The 19,775-nt window shown below is 38.2% G+C and overlaps 2 protein-coding genes across 5 annotated transcripts in view; one reads left to right on the top strand and one right to left on the bottom strand.

The window, feature by feature from the left end:
* Positions 1 to 372: 372 nt before the first annotated feature.
* On the bottom strand, positions 373 to 9,152 carry NDUFAF5 (NADH:ubiquinone oxidoreductase complex assembly factor 5). Of its 3 annotated transcripts, XM_074150478.1 has the most exons (11): positions 8,917 to 9,152; positions 8,723 to 8,763; positions 8,380 to 8,443; positions 7,658 to 7,705; positions 7,450 to 7,553; positions 6,888 to 6,927; positions 4,922 to 5,119; positions 4,331 to 4,391; positions 2,979 to 3,062; positions 2,483 to 2,565; positions 373 to 2,353 (listed from the first exon to the last, which is right to left on the bottom strand). In XM_074150478.1, exons 1-11 carry the CDS (start codon positions 9,139 to 9,141, stop codon positions 2,267 to 2,269), a joined length of 1,035 nt encoding a protein of 344 aa, XP_074006579.1. In that variant the 5' UTR covers positions 9,142 to 9,152; the 3' UTR covers positions 373 to 2,266. The 3 variants fall into 3 exon arrangements, with proteins under 3 accessions (XP_074006579.1, XP_074006581.1, XP_074006580.1); XM_074150480.1 differs by lacking the exon at positions 4,922 to 5,119 and having other exon boundaries at positions 2,010 to 2,353; XM_074150479.1 differs by lacking the exon at positions 7,450 to 7,553 and having other exon boundaries at positions 2,010 to 2,353; positions 7,658 to 7,730; positions 8,385 to 8,443.
* Positions 9,153 to 9,257: 105 nt separating this feature from the next.
* Positions 9,258 to 19,775, top strand: part of ESF1 (ESF1 nucleolar pre-rRNA processing protein homolog) — a 34,343-nt gene continuing 23,825 nt past the window's right edge. Inside the window, exons 1-8 of one of the 2 annotated variants that reach the window (XM_074151168.1) lie at positions 9,258 to 9,276; positions 9,972 to 10,668; positions 11,395 to 11,747; positions 12,517 to 12,630; positions 13,446 to 13,546; positions 15,091 to 15,243; positions 16,694 to 16,808; positions 17,768 to 17,906. In XM_074151168.1, coding sequence (XP_074007269.1) covers positions 9,972 to 10,668; positions 11,395 to 11,747; positions 12,517 to 12,630; positions 13,446 to 13,546; positions 15,091 to 15,243; positions 16,694 to 16,808; positions 17,768 to 17,906 — 1,672 coding nt within the window. In that variant the 5' untranslated portion in view covers positions 9,258 to 9,276. Of the gene's footprint in view, positions 9,325 to 9,971; positions 10,669 to 11,394; positions 11,748 to 12,516; positions 12,631 to 13,445; positions 13,547 to 15,090; positions 15,244 to 16,693; positions 16,809 to 17,767; positions 17,907 to 19,775 lie in introns of both variants that reach the window. The other variant, XM_074151167.1, reaches the window with a different exon arrangement.

Here is a 19,775-nt window from a genome sequence, read left to right as displayed (position 1 = left end):
TAACTGAATATCTATACTATTTTTTATTTCAAGTGCTAGGAAGAAAACTACTCTTCCATTTCTCTCTGTCCAGAAGGTACCTTCCCCCATTAACAACAAAATTCTTACCTACTTTACTGTTTATATATTCCATCCATAGAATCAAAGAACTGCAAATTTTTCCTTTTCTCCGTAACTTAACTGAGCACTTGAAACAAGCACAGTAGGAACCCTTCTCCAATTAACATTTACCCAGCACATTCCACCTCCTCATTCCCTTAACACAGCTGAGTCACAACCACCAGCTCAAGCAACTGGAAATTAACCTACTAAAGCAAAAATGCATTAAGTTACACAGTCATTTGACACATAACTGCATAGAAACCTACATTTGGGAAAGGAGAGAGTTTCCCCTTTAAAAAAAGTGAATTTTATTGAAGACAGAGAGGACACGCAGAGACATGCAGCATCTTAATAAAAGATTCAAGTCTATTGATGTACTATGAAAAAAAAAAAAAAGGTGTTCAGAGAGACAATCTCTTCTTTTAGATTTAGTCTTAACATTAAGGGTTATAAAGGTTATCAGACCACTTACAGTCTCTCGTCCTTCTTCCAGGAGGGTTACTCTTCTAAGGAAAGTGAAAGACGAAGTAATCCCCCTTGCATAATAATACATTAGGCTTGTAAGCAAATGCAGGCCAGAAGATTCCTTCCCCCCCTTATCAGGATGTTTTGTACCTTCTCTGCTCATTTCTTATTTAAAGTCAAAGCCTGGTAAATCAAATAAATCCCAAAATCAGACCCTTAAATTGATCTTCTAATCAGCTGAATACTGGATGAATAGTTTTCTTTTTAAATAGCATGTCTCTTATTTTGAAAATTGAGTATTGGAGGTAACTTTAATATCTGTATTTGTCTTGAATCATAATTCAATAATCCCTAACAGAATACAAAGGCTTGTTCCTACCTTGCCTATTTGGTCTGTGCCACATCATTCTGTCAAGCTCCACCTGCTGGATAATCTTCTTACAACAAGCCTAGAGAAGCTTTCATTTCACCAGTATTGATACAACACCTAGGTACAAGGATAAAACTGACTGAACAGTAAACCTGGTTATATATTCTTCATGCTTTTCCTCTCTCCCATTCTCTATCCATTCTATAATCAAGTGAAATCACTGGGTAGATTATTTTTTCTAAACACCTCAGGTTAACGGGCCATATTTGTAACTAATATCGATTTTTGGTAATGCAGTTAGATACAGGGCAAATCATAGCTCCACGTCACAACTAAGGAGAAAAAAGTATACCTCATGCTTTTCAGCCTCTGATGGTACAAACACAGGAAGTAACATGCAAATGTAATTTTAATAGTTTTGGTGTAGTTTTAAATGCTATGAGATAAAAGAACAGCTTAAAAAATGCCATGGAACTCCAAGAGAGTACCAGCTCCAGAGAATGCCAATTCAAAGCTAACTGGTGACTTTGAAACATACAGATCCATCTGAGTGCTAAGTGACTCTGCTGCTCGCTGCTCCTTTCAGTAAATCAAGTCAAATCATGATATGTACATTCTGTTAAAGCTACAATGAAGCAGCCAACTTTTGCTATGGCTGAGCTCTACTGCTTGTGTCCAGAAGTATTTCTAGCTTTGGGGGTGGAGGGAAAAGTAATTGAATTTGAGGGCTGTAGGTGAAAGGTAGCAATCCCAGATATTTTTGTAATACAGAACTTACTTAACCACTTCCTTATACAAGTCAAACATTCAAATTTCAAACAATAGCTGGCAGTAACTTTTTACCCATAATTTGTAACCCACAAAAACATATTAAGTTAGATCTGTGCATTTGCTGCTATTTTCTCTTAGAGTATGTCTTATAACACACTTGCCACCAAGTACTATTCTTTATTACGATCTACCATCCTTAAGGAATAATTCAAAAGCAATGCAGGGTGATAAACACTCCAGACTTGCAAATCATACCTGGAGCGGTCTGTGATACTGAAATACTACAAGAGGCATTACATTTGAGAATAGTAATTTAATCAAAAGTTGGAAGAGCATATATTCACTTAGAATACTGCTGATGTGTTTCTCTAGAAACAAAAACCGAACACCGTTTTGCACAGCTGATATAGGACAGGCAGTAAAAAAAACCCAGAAAACCCTCTTGCAAGAAGATTATTATCATTTCAGAATGTCATCACAAAATAGAGGCAAGTGAAGACTATCTGCAATGAGAAGCTTTATGGAAGCTTCAAGACAACTATTATTTCTGATGAAGAACTATTTTTTTCCTCTTGAAAGAAGTCCATCTATTTTTGCCAGATCTCCAAATGAAACTGTTGCAGAACCTCTCTGGGCTGGTCTTGCCTAAGAAAAAAAGAAGTAAAAAAAATATATAGGGCTAATTTTAAGTTAAAATATTTTGTAAAAAGCTTTAGAAAGAATCATTAATTTAAAAAGTACCTTCAAACAGAAAATAGTTCAGCTTCACATTACCTGTGATTCATGGAATTTCCAGCCAATCATGTAGTAGATCTGAAACGTAGCAGGTACCGAGCCATCACTATTTCCGTACATTTCTGTTAGGGTAGGAAGAGAGAGGAAAAAAAAAAAAAAAGGTACACAGAACATCAGTTCCAAGAAACACTTAGTTCTCAGAACATTAGAGCTAAGTATGACATATTCATCATAATGACTCTTGGTGAAAGATTTGGGACAATAAAAATATCTCATACTGGTGCATCAACATAGTTCAAATCCTGTCATTATAATTAAGGTTAAAAATATCTGTGAGATAAGGTATTTTGTTCTATTCCAAAATGTCGTGGGGTGTTTTTGTTTGTTTTGGGTTATTTTGTTTGTGGTTTTTTGTGGGGTTCTTGTTTGTTTGGGTTTTTTTTTTTTTTTTTTTTTTACACAGAGGTCAGAGAAAGACATAGAAAATATGCTCTTAAAATTACTTCAGATTAACTCATTACCCTCAAATACTTACCTCTATATATTGCAGCAGCTGCCAACATTGTCTCCCTGTGTAGTAGAGGTTTTCTATTCCAAGAGCAATTACTCTCCCCCATACCTAAAAATATGTTTCAGCTTTAAGAAAAAGAAGATACAGCATATGCAATGAGTTAAGTGTCATGCACTAATGACAGATTTTTATTAAACCAGAATAAGTATAGAATCCTCTGAATCTCACTGTAAGAGAGAACAACATACCACAAATAACGAGGCGTGTTTCCTATCTATAAGAATCTAAGCCTTTTAATGCAAACGCTTTGCTATTTGTGGTTTGTATTGCTAGGAATGATTTCAAGTTATTACTTCTTCAGCCTAGCTTAGTCTTCAAATATTTAGGTTTTCTAGTACAATTTATTTTAAGCACGAGTATGCTGTTTATTCAGACACGCCATTCATATGTGGTTTTTTTAACCAGATAAGCATCAAAATTACTATCCCAAGAGATTTTTAATAAGAAATAAAATAACCACAATTCTCATCTCTTTCATCACTTATTGCATCTGAATGTTTCTGCAGAGAATGAAAGTTTTATTTCATTCAGCAGCTGATCCAGAGTAAGAAGACGCCCTGAACTGCTCTGTAAGTAACAATTAACAGCATACAAATGACTGCGTTACAATCCATAACAATTGCAATCAGCATACTAACTCAATTGTTAAGCATCTCAATTGCTTTTTTGCATTCTCATCTTGCATCCTCAGCAGACTCCAATTTGAGGGTCTATTTATTCTCATTCCAAATCAGTTTCCTGAATGTCCCAACACTTAGGGAGACTCGCAGGAAAAGTTATTATGTGGGATATAAGCTTCTGTCTCCCTTTCAGGGCTTTTCAGCAGCTTCCACTGAACAGGCTCACACAGAATGGGAATACACATGGAGCAGAAAATTCATAGCAGGCCATGAAGTAGCAAATCTTTGACTTCTGCTTCCCAACACAGATCTGCTGACACGTAGGATCTCACTAGAGATCAGAGAAAAAAAGTAAAGCTTCCACTGTTACAATAAGCTTTATTTATTTATATTTAAGGAAGAATTTTTTGACAAAGAGGGTGATGAAACACTGGCACAGGTTGCCCAGAGAGGTGGTAGATGCCCCATCCCTGGACACATTCAAGGTCAGGTTGGATGGGACTCTGAGCAACCTGATCGTTTTGAAGATGTCCCTGCTTACTGCATGGGGGGGTTGGACTAGATGACCTTTAAAGGTCCCTTCCAACCCAAACTATTCCATTATTCTATGATCTGGAGTTAAGAAACACACAGTGAAACCTTTCTGCGTCTGCACCACTGATATACAAAACAAGTTTCCACAAAGTACATACTTGCCTTGCAAGTCTTCCATAACCTCAAACAACCCTGGGTAGTTGACCTGAATTTCATCAGTATCCTAAAAGAATTGAGGAGGTTAGATTTAGAGCATATGAAGCTAAAACAGTAACAGTACGCTAATCTTCAGAGCTGATAACAGGCTAGTCACCTGCCACTTCTGTTCAAATTGCATATTTCTCAGAAGAATATACTGTCTTAACATTTCTTACAAGTTTTGTTTAGCAGCTCAAATGCATTCAAATTTTAATTAAAATGTGATTATTTTCGTCTTGGTTTAGAAGAAACAGCAAGAGTGTCTTAAGTTTTTTCAAGCAAGTCTAACATCCGCTGACATTTCGCCAAGAAGACCATCCAAATTCTACTGGGCCAGCAGCCAAAGACACACTTCAGTTGGTTTCATTAATCACAGTAAAGCCAAGAACAGAGGCAGTCCAGGCTATTTCAGAAACTTACTCAGCAAGGTGCATGACATGCAGAAGGAAGCACTACATTATTAATACATTCATAAATAGTTGTTTGGTTTTTTTTTAATATACCAGCAGCTCTGATGTGCTGGAGCGCTCTGATTGTTCTCTTATTTATAATTACCACAGTCAGGGTGTTAAAGCCAGCCCTTGACAGCAGGTGTCCCAAATCAGAGACAGCAGTGAATGGTGATACGTGAGGAGAAAATCCCCCTTCTCTCTCCAATTCTGCTAGCTGCAAAGAGCAGCGAAGCTCATACAGAGTGTCTCCCCCAAACATTGCACCAATGAATACTCCATCTGGCTTAAGAACTTGGTGAATCTACAACACAGGAAAAAAAACAATTTAACGTTTTTTGTTATTAAGCCTATGTAGCTAAGAAGTTCTTAGGACTTTTTTTTTTTTAAAAGGAACCTAAAAGCAATCATTATAATAGTTATCACAGATTTTTGACATTGACTGCATTCCACAAGGCAAGCTGCGCCAAAGCTTTCAGTAACACTACAAGATAAATAATCTGTCTGAAAAGAGACTGTTCTTAATAAAGAGTGAATACCCAGAAATTACACTTACAGTCAAGAAACACAAAATGCACTGTGGAAATCTAGGGTAAAGCTATTTTCAATGGGATGCTCCTAAAACAATATCCTCAATTAATTTACTGCTGAAAATAAGGCAGATCAAGATAGCTTCTGCTTACTTTTACTTTCTCAGATGAGGCCAGCAAAAATACTTTTTAATGGCTTGATTTAAGAGCAATGGAGGCCTTCGTTCTCAGTAGTGATCTTTGCACTTCTGAACACACAACAGAGCAACGTAATTCTTATTATGTCTACCCCCACTTATTTTTAACTAGCCAGAAGAGAAATATCATGACTCAAATGCCAAGGCTGACAAGTTGCTTGCTTGTCTAGTAAGTCCTAGCCTCCTTTCTACTGAGAAAGCCAGTAAATTCACGCTTTCTTTCTTCCTTAGGAATTGGGAACGATCCCTAGTGTAGATATCAAGAAGAGCCACATTACGTAATCAGGCTAACAAGACAGCAAGAAGCTTCAAACAGTTTACCTTACTGATCTGAAACTAAATTCTTTTAAAGTGGGTTTTAATTAAGTATTAATCAAGTTACCTTTTCTACACTAATAAAGAAGCCTATAATTGAAATTTAAGCAGTTGAAGGCAGTTTCCATTAGTTAAAGCCAGTGGTCCCAAATTAGGAAATGAGCATTCATGATGAAAGCTGGTCAAGAACCCCAGTTTCTTCCCCTTTGTGGGACATTATAATGCGCCAGTTATTTCTATTGTGGGGGTAAAAATATTTGACACTCCATAAAACACTTAAATTCCATAGAAAATTATGTATTTGTTTCCAAGATTAATTTTTAAGTACTGAAGGCATTTTGATTTCTATTTTTATTATTTCCATAACAGCAGGGTACTCCTATTCATACCAAGAAGTGATAGAATAGCACTGTAATGACTGATCAATTTGAAATAAATGAAAAAACAGCAAACTGTTTAAAATACCCCTTGCTCTTGCTCCAAAGATGGCTGATTTGAAAAACGTTTTCACCTGCAGGAAGGAGCTGAAATAATCCAAAATCGGATTTTTTCAGTAACGGTTTCAGTTTTCCATCCTCAACTAGAATTTACTTCATCTCAAAAATCAGAAATCCTTTATCTGATTAAAGTTGTATTTCAAAATAAATAGCTGAGACATAAAAATAATAGAAGTTCCAAAATCAATTCTGGAGAAGTTGATTTAGAAAACTCTTGTACTACAAGCAGTAATAGCTAACACACAATAAAAATCAATAGCATTGTCTCATTTTACATTAGTTACCATGATCGCAGCTGTTGAGACTATAAAATATCATACAAACATGTTACTTCACAGTTACTTATTCCAAACTGATCTGCTATAGTAAATTAGTAGAAATATCAACTGATGTTCCTCAAACTGCTAAAAATACTTGTGTGCAACATGAGCCAGTTCTGTGCCTCTTATTTAAAGAGGACCTGGAAGTGTAAAGCACTCTAAATGCAAGTAATGGCAAATGTTGATTTTTAGTATTAAAAAATGGTTTCTTACCTCTCTAAAAGCTCTAGGAAGGTCATTCACCCAATGTAAACTGAAATAACAGAAGTGTACGTTTTATAATCACATATTAAATAAAATTTAGGGAATGTAAATAATTGTTACATTATCCAAATATGTTTCAGAAGCCAAAGCAACAAAATAGTTTCTCAAGCTGCAAAAGTTCTGAAATGCTTGCCTAAAAGTGATACTGAATAAAAACTGCTTATATAAACCGGTTCTTGGTTTTGGTGAGTGGTTGTTCTTTTGAAGCTGAGAAGATGCAAGTCCTAGAAACTAGTCAGTCAAAATGCAGGAAAGAGAGAAGTTACATGTGTCTTAAAGGAAAACAAACAAACAAAAAAAGAACCATCAGAACAGCAATTTTTCCTAACATATACTAAATAAGCGAGTACATTTCATACAGCATGAGTTACTTTTTTTAATAACTTAATTTTTTTTAAATTACTTTAATGGACTATTTATCTATCTTTTTTCTCCTTAAAGTTACTCTTAAATAACATTATTTAACATCTTTAACCAAAAAATAAAACATAAATAAACTATTAATGCATACCTTAAGCTGCTAACAACAAGATCAAACGTATCTTCTTTGAAAGGAAGGAATTCCTCATCAGCTACAACACTGATTGTAGGGATTTCAGACTTTACAGTATTTTTCTAATGTTGGGCGAGAAGAAAAACGACATCAGAAACTCCTTTTGCTTTCCTGTGGTATTCCAATTATGGAATTGAAGCACGTTAGCATTCAGAAAGCTACTTACTAAAGCATTCTCTGCAATATCAACTTGAATAAGTTTTTCAACTGTTTCCTGCAATAAAGTTTTAAAAGTTTATGAAATATTTAAGTTGTTTTATAAGTTGACGTTAGTCATTTTTTGGAACACTTACATACATTTATATTAAGTTGGAAGCAATCTCCTTAACGCTCGATAAAACTTTATACAAAGTAGAAAGCATTTTCCCCCATGTTAATACTTAGCCATTGCTCCCAGGGAGAAAAGCTGAGGAAGAAGCAGTAACAGAAAATACCTTCTGCGTTTTTAAGTATAAGTTCAGTCAGATATAAACCATGGATTAATAGCCAATGAAGTACCTTTATTTACGTCACAGTTCATGAAGGTTAAATTGTTCACCGTTTAGAAGTCTCCATAATGATATCTCTCTTTAACAACTAAGTGCATCCAACAAAAATTAATCAAAAAAGAAGCATCTCCCTACTCGAGAACAGAGGTTAACTGTCATACAACAGAGAGCTTCCCTTGCACTACTACCAGTCTAGTCTTCAGTGAGGATAAATACAGAGTAACAGCCTGCACAACACACGTCTTTGGACTGTAGATACAGATATGGGGGGGGGGACAGACGGAAGATTTAGCTCATTAAGATACAGAGGATTGGTTTAAGTTATAATAGAGCCCTATTTGAAAACAAAGGGATAAACACGCACTTATTTTAAATGCTTTTAAGTATGAAGAGCCAGTACCTTGGTTAAATGTTGAGCTATGTAACCTCTTCCAGAGCCAACATCCAAAGCAAGAGGAAACGTTCTAAAGGATAAGATTAGCAACAGAAAACGTAATCAAGACTTAAGCTGTTTTAAGTTTTAGACGGTATTATGTTTTGTCTGTTCATTTCAAAACGCCTTTTCGAACTAAGTACATCTGGCATCCTTCCATGGTTACCGCTACGGGGAAAGTGCGGAGAAAGGCGCTCGCAAACCAGCATTTCTTCCGGAGGACCACCTCCCCTGGCCGCAACCCTGCAAGCTGTGGGGTAACGTGCGGGATAGGGAGCGGTGCCCCACTTCCCCCCGCGGCGAGGCTTACCTGGGGATGTCAAACACCCTGTCCGCCATCCTGCTGCCGACCTAGGGGGAAAGCCCGCCGGTCAGCGCCGCAGGGCATCGCCCTCCTTCTCCCCCGCGGCGGTTCTTCCCCCCCCCCCCCCCCCGCCCAGTCTCCGCGCCCGGCTGCCGCCTCGCCGAGGGGGCCCGCCCCAGGTCGCCAGCCGCCGCCCCCACCTCCTCCCGCAGGTAGTCGCACTTAGAGGGCTCGGCCTGCAGCGCCGCCCAGTTCTTCTGCTTCCGCTTAAGGCGCCGGTCGAAGGGGCTCAACGCGCCCGAGCCCGACGAAGCCCCAGAGACCGAGAATCTTCCTGAGAGCGCCCATAACCGACGACATCCACCGCCCCAGCCCGCCCGCACGACGGGGCGGCCGAGCCCTCTCAGGGCTCCCGCCACCGCCATCACCTCAAACGGGCGCCGGGCGCAGGCGCGGGAACCCCCCCTACTTCCCCCGGCCGCGCCGTCTGATTGGCCGAGAGAGGTTTGTCCTGCCGCGGCTTCCGTCGCGCCGCCGGAAGTGGGTTGCGGGGCCTCCGCGTGAGTAAGAGTAGCCGGTTGGCGAGGAGGAGGTGGTCGCCATTGACGGTCGGTGGGTTTAGGGTGGCAGGGTATTGCGAGCGGGGTTCTTTGCTAGGGTCTCGTCGGCCTGTGGGGTTGAGGAGGGAGTGAGTAATGCTCTGGTGCGGCCTTGCTCAGCCTCTGCCGGTGGCGGAGTTGCCGGTGGCGGAGTTGCCGGTGGCGGAGTTGCCGGTGGCGGAGTTGCCGGTGGCGGAGTTGCCGGTGGCGGAGTTGCCGGTGGCGGAGTTGCCGGTGGCGCTCTCCTGGGCTGGCCGGAACGCTCGTGGCCTTGCTGGCTGACTCCCTAAGCAGTGTTTTAAAACGTGAAATACCCTCGTCCTGAGGCCTGGCTGACAATGAAACTCTTTAAAGCCCTCTTCGGGGTTGACGGGGGTCATTTAAGGTGGTATGTGCAGCTGGTGTGGTCTTTATAGCTGTGTAGCCATTATCAGAGGAAGCTGAGACATGTGGTCAGCACTGTGATAGTTACAGGATTATTTGTGGCTCATCTAAATTGCTATATGTGCATTTGGAAAGAACTTTTTAGGTATAAGTCAGAAACCTAACTTTGGGCAATTTTAAAATTTTTTTCAATTATGTATCTAAGCCTACATTAATCACTTTTTTAATCAGAAGTGGTTTTTTTTTTTTTTGGTTCTTTTTCCATATTATAGATGTCCAAGTCTTCAACAGCGTCAAAAATGTCATCTCAAGAGGAGATACTGAGCGATGGGCGGTTTAGCCGCATTACGAGGGATCCCAGATTTTGGGAGATGCCCGAAAAAGAGCGTAAAGTCAAGATTGACAAACGATTCCGAGCTATGTTTCATGACAAAAAGTTTAAGCTGAAATATACAGTGGATAAAAGAGGTCGCCCTGTTAACTATACTTCTACAGAGAACCTCAGGAAATTTTACGCCCTGTCAGAATCCGACTCTGACATTTCAGAAAGTGATAGTAGAGAACTTACTGAAAAGAAAAAAAAGAAAAAAAAAGAAAAACTTAAAGGACAATCAGATTCTGCAAAACTATTTTCTGATGGTCTCCCTAGGGAGGAGAGCAAAATAAAGAAACAAGGAGTGGCCCAAACATGTGAAGCAGTGACAAAGCTAGATGACCTTAAAAATGAAGGACAAAAAGCTACATCTAAATTCAACTTGAAAGAGGACTCTAAGAAAAGTGCAACAGAAGTTGATCGCTCTCGGAGAAACAAGGGCCTTTTACGTGAAGAGGACAACAAGCAAGGAGATGCATCAGGAGGAAGGTCAATTTCAATTCAAAACAAGCAAAAGTCTTCACAGCTAAGTGGTACTAAATCAGTAAAAGCTCCCAGGAGGGATGGTTCTCTAGGAGGAAAAATAAAAGAATCAGGTTAGTTGTTGAAGTAACAACTAGAATTTGGTATGTTTACTTGGATGATGTTGTTTTTGTTTAATTCATGGAAAATCTTTCGCAAGATCAGTCATAGAGTAGCTGACTGACTTGGATTCAGTGTTGCTGAAGAATTGGAGTTGGTCAGCTCTTTGCAGAATCAGTGCTGATTCTTCAGTAAGATTGTGAACATCCGTGTGCTGTTAATTGTTGGAGCTGAAATTGTTGTTATGGTGGCTAGAAAAGCAGAATGTATAGTAGCACACACATTATTTATCAAACTGAATATCAAATATAAGGTCTGATACCATGAAGGCTTCAACATTTGTTGACTGAAAGTGTAAGGGTGGCAGCATCAAGCCACTAATGTGAGGGCATTAGAGAGAACAGGTGACTTCAAGAAAAATTTTCTTTGTATTGCTTGTGCATGCCTATAGCCTACGTTACTGGAATAGAATTTCTACATGTTGATTCTGTACATATAAATATAGTAACAGAGTAATGTGTTCTCAGAGTTTGAGATTGGTAATACAATTGTGGGCCTAAAGAGCAATAGATTAGACAAGCCAGTACTGATGATTTATATTGTTTGCACTTCCCTCATGTAATTTGTTCTTGCATCATTATTCATTTCAGAGGCTCTGTAAATCTGAGGGTTTTTTCATATTTTTAAAGGATCATATGTAATTGCAGCATAAAAATAAATACTTGATGTTTGTCTTTCAGTGACGGTACGCGCAGACACCTGTGATCAACGTGACATCAGTAAAAGCCAATTAGAAGAAGAAATTTCTGCAAGTGATGATTCTGAGTATGCAGATTCGGAAGAAGAGGACGCAGAAGATGACGGGGAAACAGGCGAGGATGAGAAGTTAGAAGAAGATGGCGAAACAGGCGAAGACAACAGTGATTCAGAAGATGATGGGGAAAGCGATAGTGGGCCTGATCTAGCTAGAGGCATAGGGAACATTGAAACGAGCTCAGACGATGATGAGGATTTCAATGATCTATTTCCAAAGGAGCCAGAGATAGAGCATTCGTGGCGCGAGCTAGATAAAGATGCCCCTCGTGGAGACGAGGTAACAATACTTCTGCATGTGAGAAGTTGCTAGATGACAAACTCAGAAATATACACTGCTATGAATTCGTTATAGACCTTGACCTATGAGTTGTTTTTTTGAAAGTTTTTTCCATAAAGCTTTTTCAGCCTTTTGATTATAGAATGCACGTGATGATGAAATTGGCTGAGAGTGAGAGGCTTGCAGCTTTGACTGGTATCTCCCTTTCTGTCTAAGTAGAGGCTTAGCTATAGAGAGATGGATAAACTACCTGTAAGTGAAAGAACAAACAGAATATAAATAGTGTTGCTTTTGTTCACTACTGTTTTTTTCACTTTTTTAACTTAATTTTTAACTTGTGCTTTAAGGAATTAAGAAATCATTAGGTAGTGAACTAGGACTTTAAAACTGAGCACAATTAAGTGTATAAAAAAATAACAGTACTCTAGTGCTGTTACAGTGCTGTGATACCAGTTGCTATTGTGGTTAACCATGTGATGATAACAAAATGATAAGTGATGATGGTGTAACTCCAGTCCTAGATCTGTGATTGGTGCAGTTCGTTTTGTGGTCGTTCACTATGTCCTTTGTATCCCTTAAGGTCAGAAGCAGCAATCACCAGAGAAGATGAAAAGTTTTGAGGAAAATGCTTCTTTTATTTTTTCAACAGAGTTTGTTGATGACTTTGATTTTTACCAAGGATAGTTGCAAGAGAATTGTGTATTCCCCAGAGCACTCAGGAATTAAACCTATGAACTTTATGTCCTTTTTTTTCCCCCTCTCTGTTCAGATTACAAGTAGATTGGCAGTTTGTAATATGGATTGGGATAGGTTGAAGGCTAAGGATCTGCTGGCTCTATTTAATTCTTTCACACCCAAAGGAGGAACAGTATTTTCTGTTAAGGTAAGACCTGATTCTTAAAAGGAGTACTGGCTTTTACAGGGGAAAAAAAAACAAACAAACCAAAAAAAAAAACCAACAACCAAAAACCCAACAAAAAAAAACCCAAAAAACCCTCCCAAACCAAAAAGACTGCAAATAAGAACAAAGTAACTAATTTCTATAGAAAAATCAAAAGAGATATTAACATGATAAATGTGTGGAAGATGCTGTGGAAGAAATAAACACCTGCTGCTTTTCAGCAAAGGGCACGTATGTAGCGGATTTAGATCCTGACGATGTTAACTTCTCATTTTTATGAGGTTGACTCCAAGTGCTAGTAGGGAGACACTACATTTCCTTGGCTAGTTTAATCTTCAGTGGTCTTTATGGTAGATAACCCAACCTTAAACCTGGTTATTTCTAAATGCTTTCCAACCCCTTTTATCATTGCACAACACTTCTTGTGTTTCACCACTTTTGAGTTTATTAATAAACCAGTTAAATTCTGATCACTTAAGTTATATTTTTCCATATTTAGTGTCTGCCTTCAACTTTCTGAGAAATGTTAGTCAAATACCCCTTTCTGAAAAGGGCCACAGTGAAATGAACAAAGTCAGGGTTACTGTTGTTCTTCATCTGTCTCAAAATATTCTCATTCCTAACAGGCAGTTTGTTTATTCTACTCTCTTTTCTGTAAATTAAAATTAAGAGGGTATTGAAGTTTATGGAATTGATCTCTTTACTGATTTTAAAGAAAAAAAGATAAAGGCTTGGTGAGATATTTTTTTTTTAGTTGGTACAGTGAAAAATTTACTTTTGTGTTGTTGTATTTGTAGATTTATCCTTCAGAGTTTGGAAAAGAGAGGTTGAAAGAGGAAGAACAAAAAGGACCTGTGGAACTATTCGATCTTCCAGAGAATACCACAGAGAACGATGGGTATTAAATTTATCTTCAAATGAGAGATATAATACGTCTAATTCTCAGTGGAAGTCCTGATCAACTTCTGTTTCCAGAATTCTGTGTGTGTAAGGCTCCTGTGGACGCCTTAATTTTGTAGCTTTTTCAAGGGATGTTTCACAACTGACCCAGGTTCATTGTCAATGCATTGAATAAATGCATTATAATGAAATTTGAGAAAATTTGTGTGCTGATAATGGAGTTCCAAATTTTTATTATGTAGCTCATTGGAATAATAAATGGAACAAATGCCTGGAGAGCTTAATATACCATTTCTCCTCTACAAAGTGCCATCCATGCAGTAAACTCCCTTGGTTGCTTACTGTCAAAATTTTTATCTGCGTAACCAACAGGGACCTTAACTTAGGCCAAGAATTCCCAGATTGGGATTTCTTGAATGCCACCAAGAGCAGCCCTGGCTTACCAGGCTGAGCTCACCAGGCCTACCATTGTCCAGGCTTCTTCAGGCATGTCTTTTTTTCTTTTTTCTTTTTCTTTTTTTGTTGTGCTTGAAGGTGTTGTCTGTATGGAACTTGAGAGGTTTTGCTCTTATATTTTTCCAGAATTTCCAGATGTTTGGCAGGCTGACTGTGGCCACTTTTGTATAATACATCCCTCTGGACTGACTTATATTTAGGAAACCTGTATGCTTCTAAAATAAGTGTAGATTCCTCTGAAGAAAGTCTCTAGTGCATCAGGGAAGTGTATGATGAACTTCCAGTGCATTCTGAAGTCAGCTTCACTGTGTGCATCACGGTGCATCCTGAGGTGTTAGATTTACTGCTCGAGGGGCTCTAGAGCATCTGGAATACAACACACGAAATCCAGATGTCCCAGAGACCTCAGTGATACCTGTGTACGTACCCTTTAAATTTACAGGGGACAACCTCAGCTCTGTGATCGCACTCCTGCATCCTTCCACCAATTCATCCGTTTCTCAATTCTTATACTTTTCTTTTCCTCTTGCTGTCATCTTCTATGACACCACTGCCACCTGTGCTGCCCAAGTTGGTATCCCGATTTCTTTCCTCACCCACACCGCTTTCTTACTCATCACTCCTCCATTGCCTTTTTCTCACATCTGCAGTCCTGCCCTTACAGCTGCCCAGTTTCTTTTACGTTCTTAACAAATGCTCTTACTTGGGTATGAACATCCTTCCCATCAGCCTTGTTAGGAGCCAGGGTAATTGCAAACAACTCAATAGGAAGTATTAAATGCTACTTTCTGTGGCCTGAACAGAGGCATATAAATATGCTGTTCTGTGCACTGCTCTAACTTTATGATGCCTGTGGGAAGCAGAGTCAGGTACAGAAAGTGTACCCTTAACAAAACTGTGAATTAATCTTTTGACTTGGGTAAAACTGAATAGATGCTGGTGGAACTTCATGCTGTTTAACAGCTGATCTTATTTTAGGATTAGGAGAGTGTTTGAATGCTGCATAATGAGTTGAATTAAAATATTTTGCAAATGAAAAGTTGTTAAAGCCAGCTCACTTGATTGTGGTGTTTTCTACTTTCGCAGGCTTTACAGGGAAAAACTGAGGGAGTATCAATTTAAGCGACTGAAGTACTTCTATGCAGTTGTAGAATGTGATTCTCCTGAAACAGCCAATAAAATTTATGAGGAATGCGACGGATTGGAATTTGAAAGTAGCTGTTCTTTTATAGACCTGAGGTAACTCCAGTGGTGACTTTATTGCATCTTGGGTCGGGGAGGGAGAATTAAAGCCAATTTAAAATAATTTGGAGTAATATTGTCTTTATTCTCTAACCAAAATGAGATATGTAAATCAATTAGATATCCAGTGAGTTGCTAGGTTTCCTTTTTGTTCTTTTTTTTCTTCTTTTTGAGCATTTTTACTGGACTATGAAAAGTTTGAGAGGATCTCTGCATAGAGAGATTATTCTCAGAAAAGTCAGGTAAAACATTCTGGTTGCATCTTCAACCTTATGGTAGAGTTAAGTGAAGTTGTAGGATTTAGAAAACGAAACAAAATACTGCTGCTCTTCCCATCTTCCCCAGGGGTCCAGAAGTGACTCTTTTTCAGGATCGCTTACCACAGAGCAGGAATATTGCTGCTGTTGTCAAGAAGCTGCAATAGATTACTATTGCAGCCCATATGAATGAGCTGGAACCTCTAATGTTTCAAAAGTCACGTTTGTGAAAGACAGAATTTTAAATTATAGTTTATTGTTAGTATTTCCTTTTGTTACAAAAAAGCCTTATAGTCTGAGCAGAAGTTACTAAATCATAATAAGTTTTGACAAAAGCTGGCTTTGTATGCTGGGGCCCATGTTATGGACACTCTTGGAAGTCAGTGAAAGATAAGTTTTTTGCTTTGAATCATTTTCTAGAGGAGCTTAATTAACTTGCCTTGAACCCTTCTGGAGAAGATGATCTCTGCCAAATGAACATGTAACTTTTCATGCTTTTAAACATAGAAAGATAATGTTTTACAACAGAAACAGCTGTTTAAAATTCTCCAATGCTTTTCCTAATCTTCTACTTTGTTAAATTTTAATGTTGAATAGTGTTCATCAGATTACATTTGAAATGATTTAAAAAAAAAAAAAAACAACCACCAAGTAATTTCTCATGTAGTGTTCAAAAGTTTTGGGTTTTTTATCTAACTTCTTCTGTTGTTACACATGAATTTGCTCTTTTTAACATTTTTTCCTACTAATTGTAATGTTAAATATGTATCAGGCTTTCCTAAAATGTTTTGAATTTTTTTGTCTGTTTCCAAATTCTATTTTATTCACTTTATTCTTTTGAATTTTTAATATTAAGCTTCCTGTAAAGATAATTTTTAAAACAAACAAAACCACCCCAAAAACCATCCCTAACCCTGCTGATACTAGGTGGAAAGTTGTTTAGTTTAGTTGCCCAACATGATGGTGTTATAGATCAAAACCTTGTGGAATAGATGTGCAGAAGCCTGACAGTTAGTCTTTCATGCAGGCAGAACTTGTCTGTTTCTTTTCTTTCATTTTCAGGCTTACCAACTTTTTATTTTAGCAAATTCTTTTGTGCTGATGTACCATACTCATGAAAGGCTTAGGCTGTTTATACTATGAAATTTCCCAGTGTATTTGAATAATAACATGTTTTATTTGCCTTTAAGATTTATTCCAGATAACGTTACATTTGATGATAAGCCAAAAGATGTAGCCTCGGAAGTGAACATAGCTGCATATAAGCCAAAGTACTTCACATCTGCTGCTATGGGAACATCAAAGGTATCTCTACAATGTTATTGTAATGTTCTTCTAATTTGTTTAGTTTTATTGTCAGCTTATAAATTATATAAGCAGTGGGGGAAAGATTCCTGATTATCTTCACCATTCCAAAATGAAGGCATCAAACATATTAAAAGATGTAAGCTGGAGCCACAAGTTGCAACCCCATAAATAAGCTTGAGTTCTGGATTTTAAAGGAGACTTCTTTGTTACACTACGTTTTGACCTCATATCTCTATTACAAGTTGCACATGGAATTACTTTATTATTCACAGTAAGATCTTCTAATTTGCCTAAAATGGGTATTTATGTGTAGGTCAACAAGAGCCTTTCTTGTGGTAGTGCCAGGCTTAAACAGTTGCTTCCCCTCTTTGTAGCTATTCATTCCTACTCTGTCTTATGTGGCAGCCCAAACTTTCATCTGGCCATGAAGTGAACCGGGTTGGAGAAGTGATCAGTTGAGAAATAAGTAGTTTCTGCTGGATCAATTTTCAGTCAAATCTGTTTCATCTTCCGGTTGAGGGTACAGTTGCGCAAACACTTTCATTGTCCCCATTGCAATTCATGCGTGATTCCAGGAATGAGCTCCTGCTGGAAGTGGAAAGGAGAGGAGCTGGTGGTGGCTTCAACATCAGTGTCTGCTGCCACAAAGGAAATTTGGCTCACAGAGGTTCCATGTTGTGTGACCTGCTATTACAGAACCTTTCAGTGCATGAGGAGACTTCTTCATTCTTTCATATAGTTAAAACTTGAAACTCATTGTAGAACAAATTCCAGAAAGTTGCAATTACATTTATTTTAGGAAATGGTTGTTGTAGCTAATTGTGGCGGAGAACATTAGTAACAGGTTTACATTGCTTCTTAAGTGGAAGGTATCAAATAAGGTTGTCTAAAAAGACAGACTTACAATGTTTAATTTTAGTGTTTCAGCTTCTACAAGTGGCATTCTTATTTTTAAGGTAGATATCACATGGGATGAGACAGATCATGAACGAGTAATGTCACTTAGCCGAACTTTTAATAAAGAGGAACTCCTTGACATGGATTTTCAAGCTTATTTGGCTTCATCTAGTGAAGAAGAGGAAGAAGAGCAGCAAGGTACTTACCTTAATAAATGTTGTCCACAAAGTCATTAGGTACAGTATTTTGAACACAAGTTATTTAAATATGTAAATTCCGTATCTTTAGAAAATGCTTGGAGTGTCATCTTTTACAGGGATAATAGTATGCTCGTTGTATAAAAGCAGTGATCAGTTCTACTATGAAAATAACCTACCTTTCCTTCAGAGCTAAACATCTCCAAAAGCTGCATATACTTACTATTTGTGCGTGTGACCTAAAGTGGAGGGAAATGGGGGATGAGCACATTGGTATCTTTTGTTTGCTCTTTTCAACTAGGAAATAAATCAATTGATGACAGAACATTGACAGATCGGCAGATGCTAGAAACTTTTTTTTGAAAGATTCCTAAGTTAGGCATGTTGACATGAAAGCTGTGGAGTTCTTTAAAATTTACTGGAACTTGGCATTCCTTTTTAATTTAATTCCTTTTTTGCTTGATTAAGCCAAGTGTAATGATTAGAATTTGGGTGATTTCAAGTAGTAAGATCACAGGTGACCTGAATTGTGGCTTATTCTCTTTATTGCTTATACGGTAATTCTGTTAAAGAATTGCTTTTCATTGTACATTTGAATGATTATGTAGAAAATGTGGTAACTCTTCTGTTCATTCAGTGCCGAATGAAGATCTGCCTTTCTGAGAAGTCTGAGTAACACTGATCAAAAATTACCACGTGGTAGGTTATTAGGAGTTACCCTAATGATGGAGCCCCTGAATAGCTGCTTTCTGAGTAGGAGCTTGCACCTTTGAGTGTAAAATTATTTTCTTCCTTTTTCTTTTTTTTGTCCTCCTACCTCTCTCTTTTATTTCAGGGTACCTTAACATAGCTTTGTCAAGTTTGGCAGTACCTATCTCTGAGATAAAATTGTTTTCAATAGAGCTGAAACTGTGTGAAATGAAGGTGCTTCTTTTTCTGAGGAAAAGTCCGAGTTTGAAATGTGAAGTGGTTAATGACTAAATGAGTTAGGTACAATAATCACTGCAGAAATCTATTCATAGGTTAATACAGTGTTTTGTCCCCTTCATGGCCCTCTAAACACATACTAAAGTCTCTGCAGGGCAAGGAGGTACTGAAGAAGCTGCCCTGAGACTGTGCTTGTTGGGCTGGCCTAGGCAGGACATCGAATAAGCTCAGCCCTTAGAAGGTCCCGAGGGAGATACAGATTGCTTCACTCCTGCAGTAGCTCTTCTTGGGTGACCAGGGGAGTGTGGGTGGCAGTGGAGAAAAACTGTGCTGTGGGCCTTCTGGTACTCCTAAGCTATAGGTCCTACACAGTGAGGGGAAAGGTAAGCAGCAGAACATATTTAAGGGAACTTTAAAGTGTAGTAGTAACATATTTCAAGTGCTTTTTGATTCATGTACTGCTTAAGAATATAAAGAGAATGTCATCTAACTTTGTAAGGTACATCAATCTTGTGTGGAGTGCACCAACATGTACATTCCTGAATTACCTTGTTTGTTTTCGCTCTAAAATTCAGTCTGCTCTTAATTAGTAATATATATAGCCTGAATTACAGGACAATGTCATTAAGCCTTAGTCAGGTCTTTCAAACAGATGTTAAAATTGATTTATACTGCATTAAAGCAGGTTGTTGCAATCAGAGATGAGTTTGGAGCATGTAAAAGAACATTACAGATTTTTCTGGTTATAGAGTTGGGAAATATTCTGGCAGCAAACTCAGCTTGGCAATTTCTTGGCAGGGTTAATGTCCATTTGTTTCTCATCTCACATAAAAACCCACTTACAAACTGCACCTCTGTGAGCTTTATTTTCTCTAGTAATGCTTAGTAAAGTATCTAAATGGGAGCAGTAAATGAAAAGGAAAGCATTTCCATCTTCTTGTTA

The sequence above is a fragment of the Numenius arquata genome, chromosome 7, assembly GCF_964106895.1.
Source record: "Numenius arquata chromosome 7, bNumArq3.hap1.1, whole genome shotgun sequence".
NCBI classification, from domain to species: Eukaryota; Metazoa; Chordata; class Aves; order Charadriiformes; family Scolopacidae; genus Numenius; species Numenius arquata.
The sequence above is the reverse complement of the archived record's forward strand: the minus strand, read 5'-3'. Positions and strand labels throughout refer to the sequence as shown.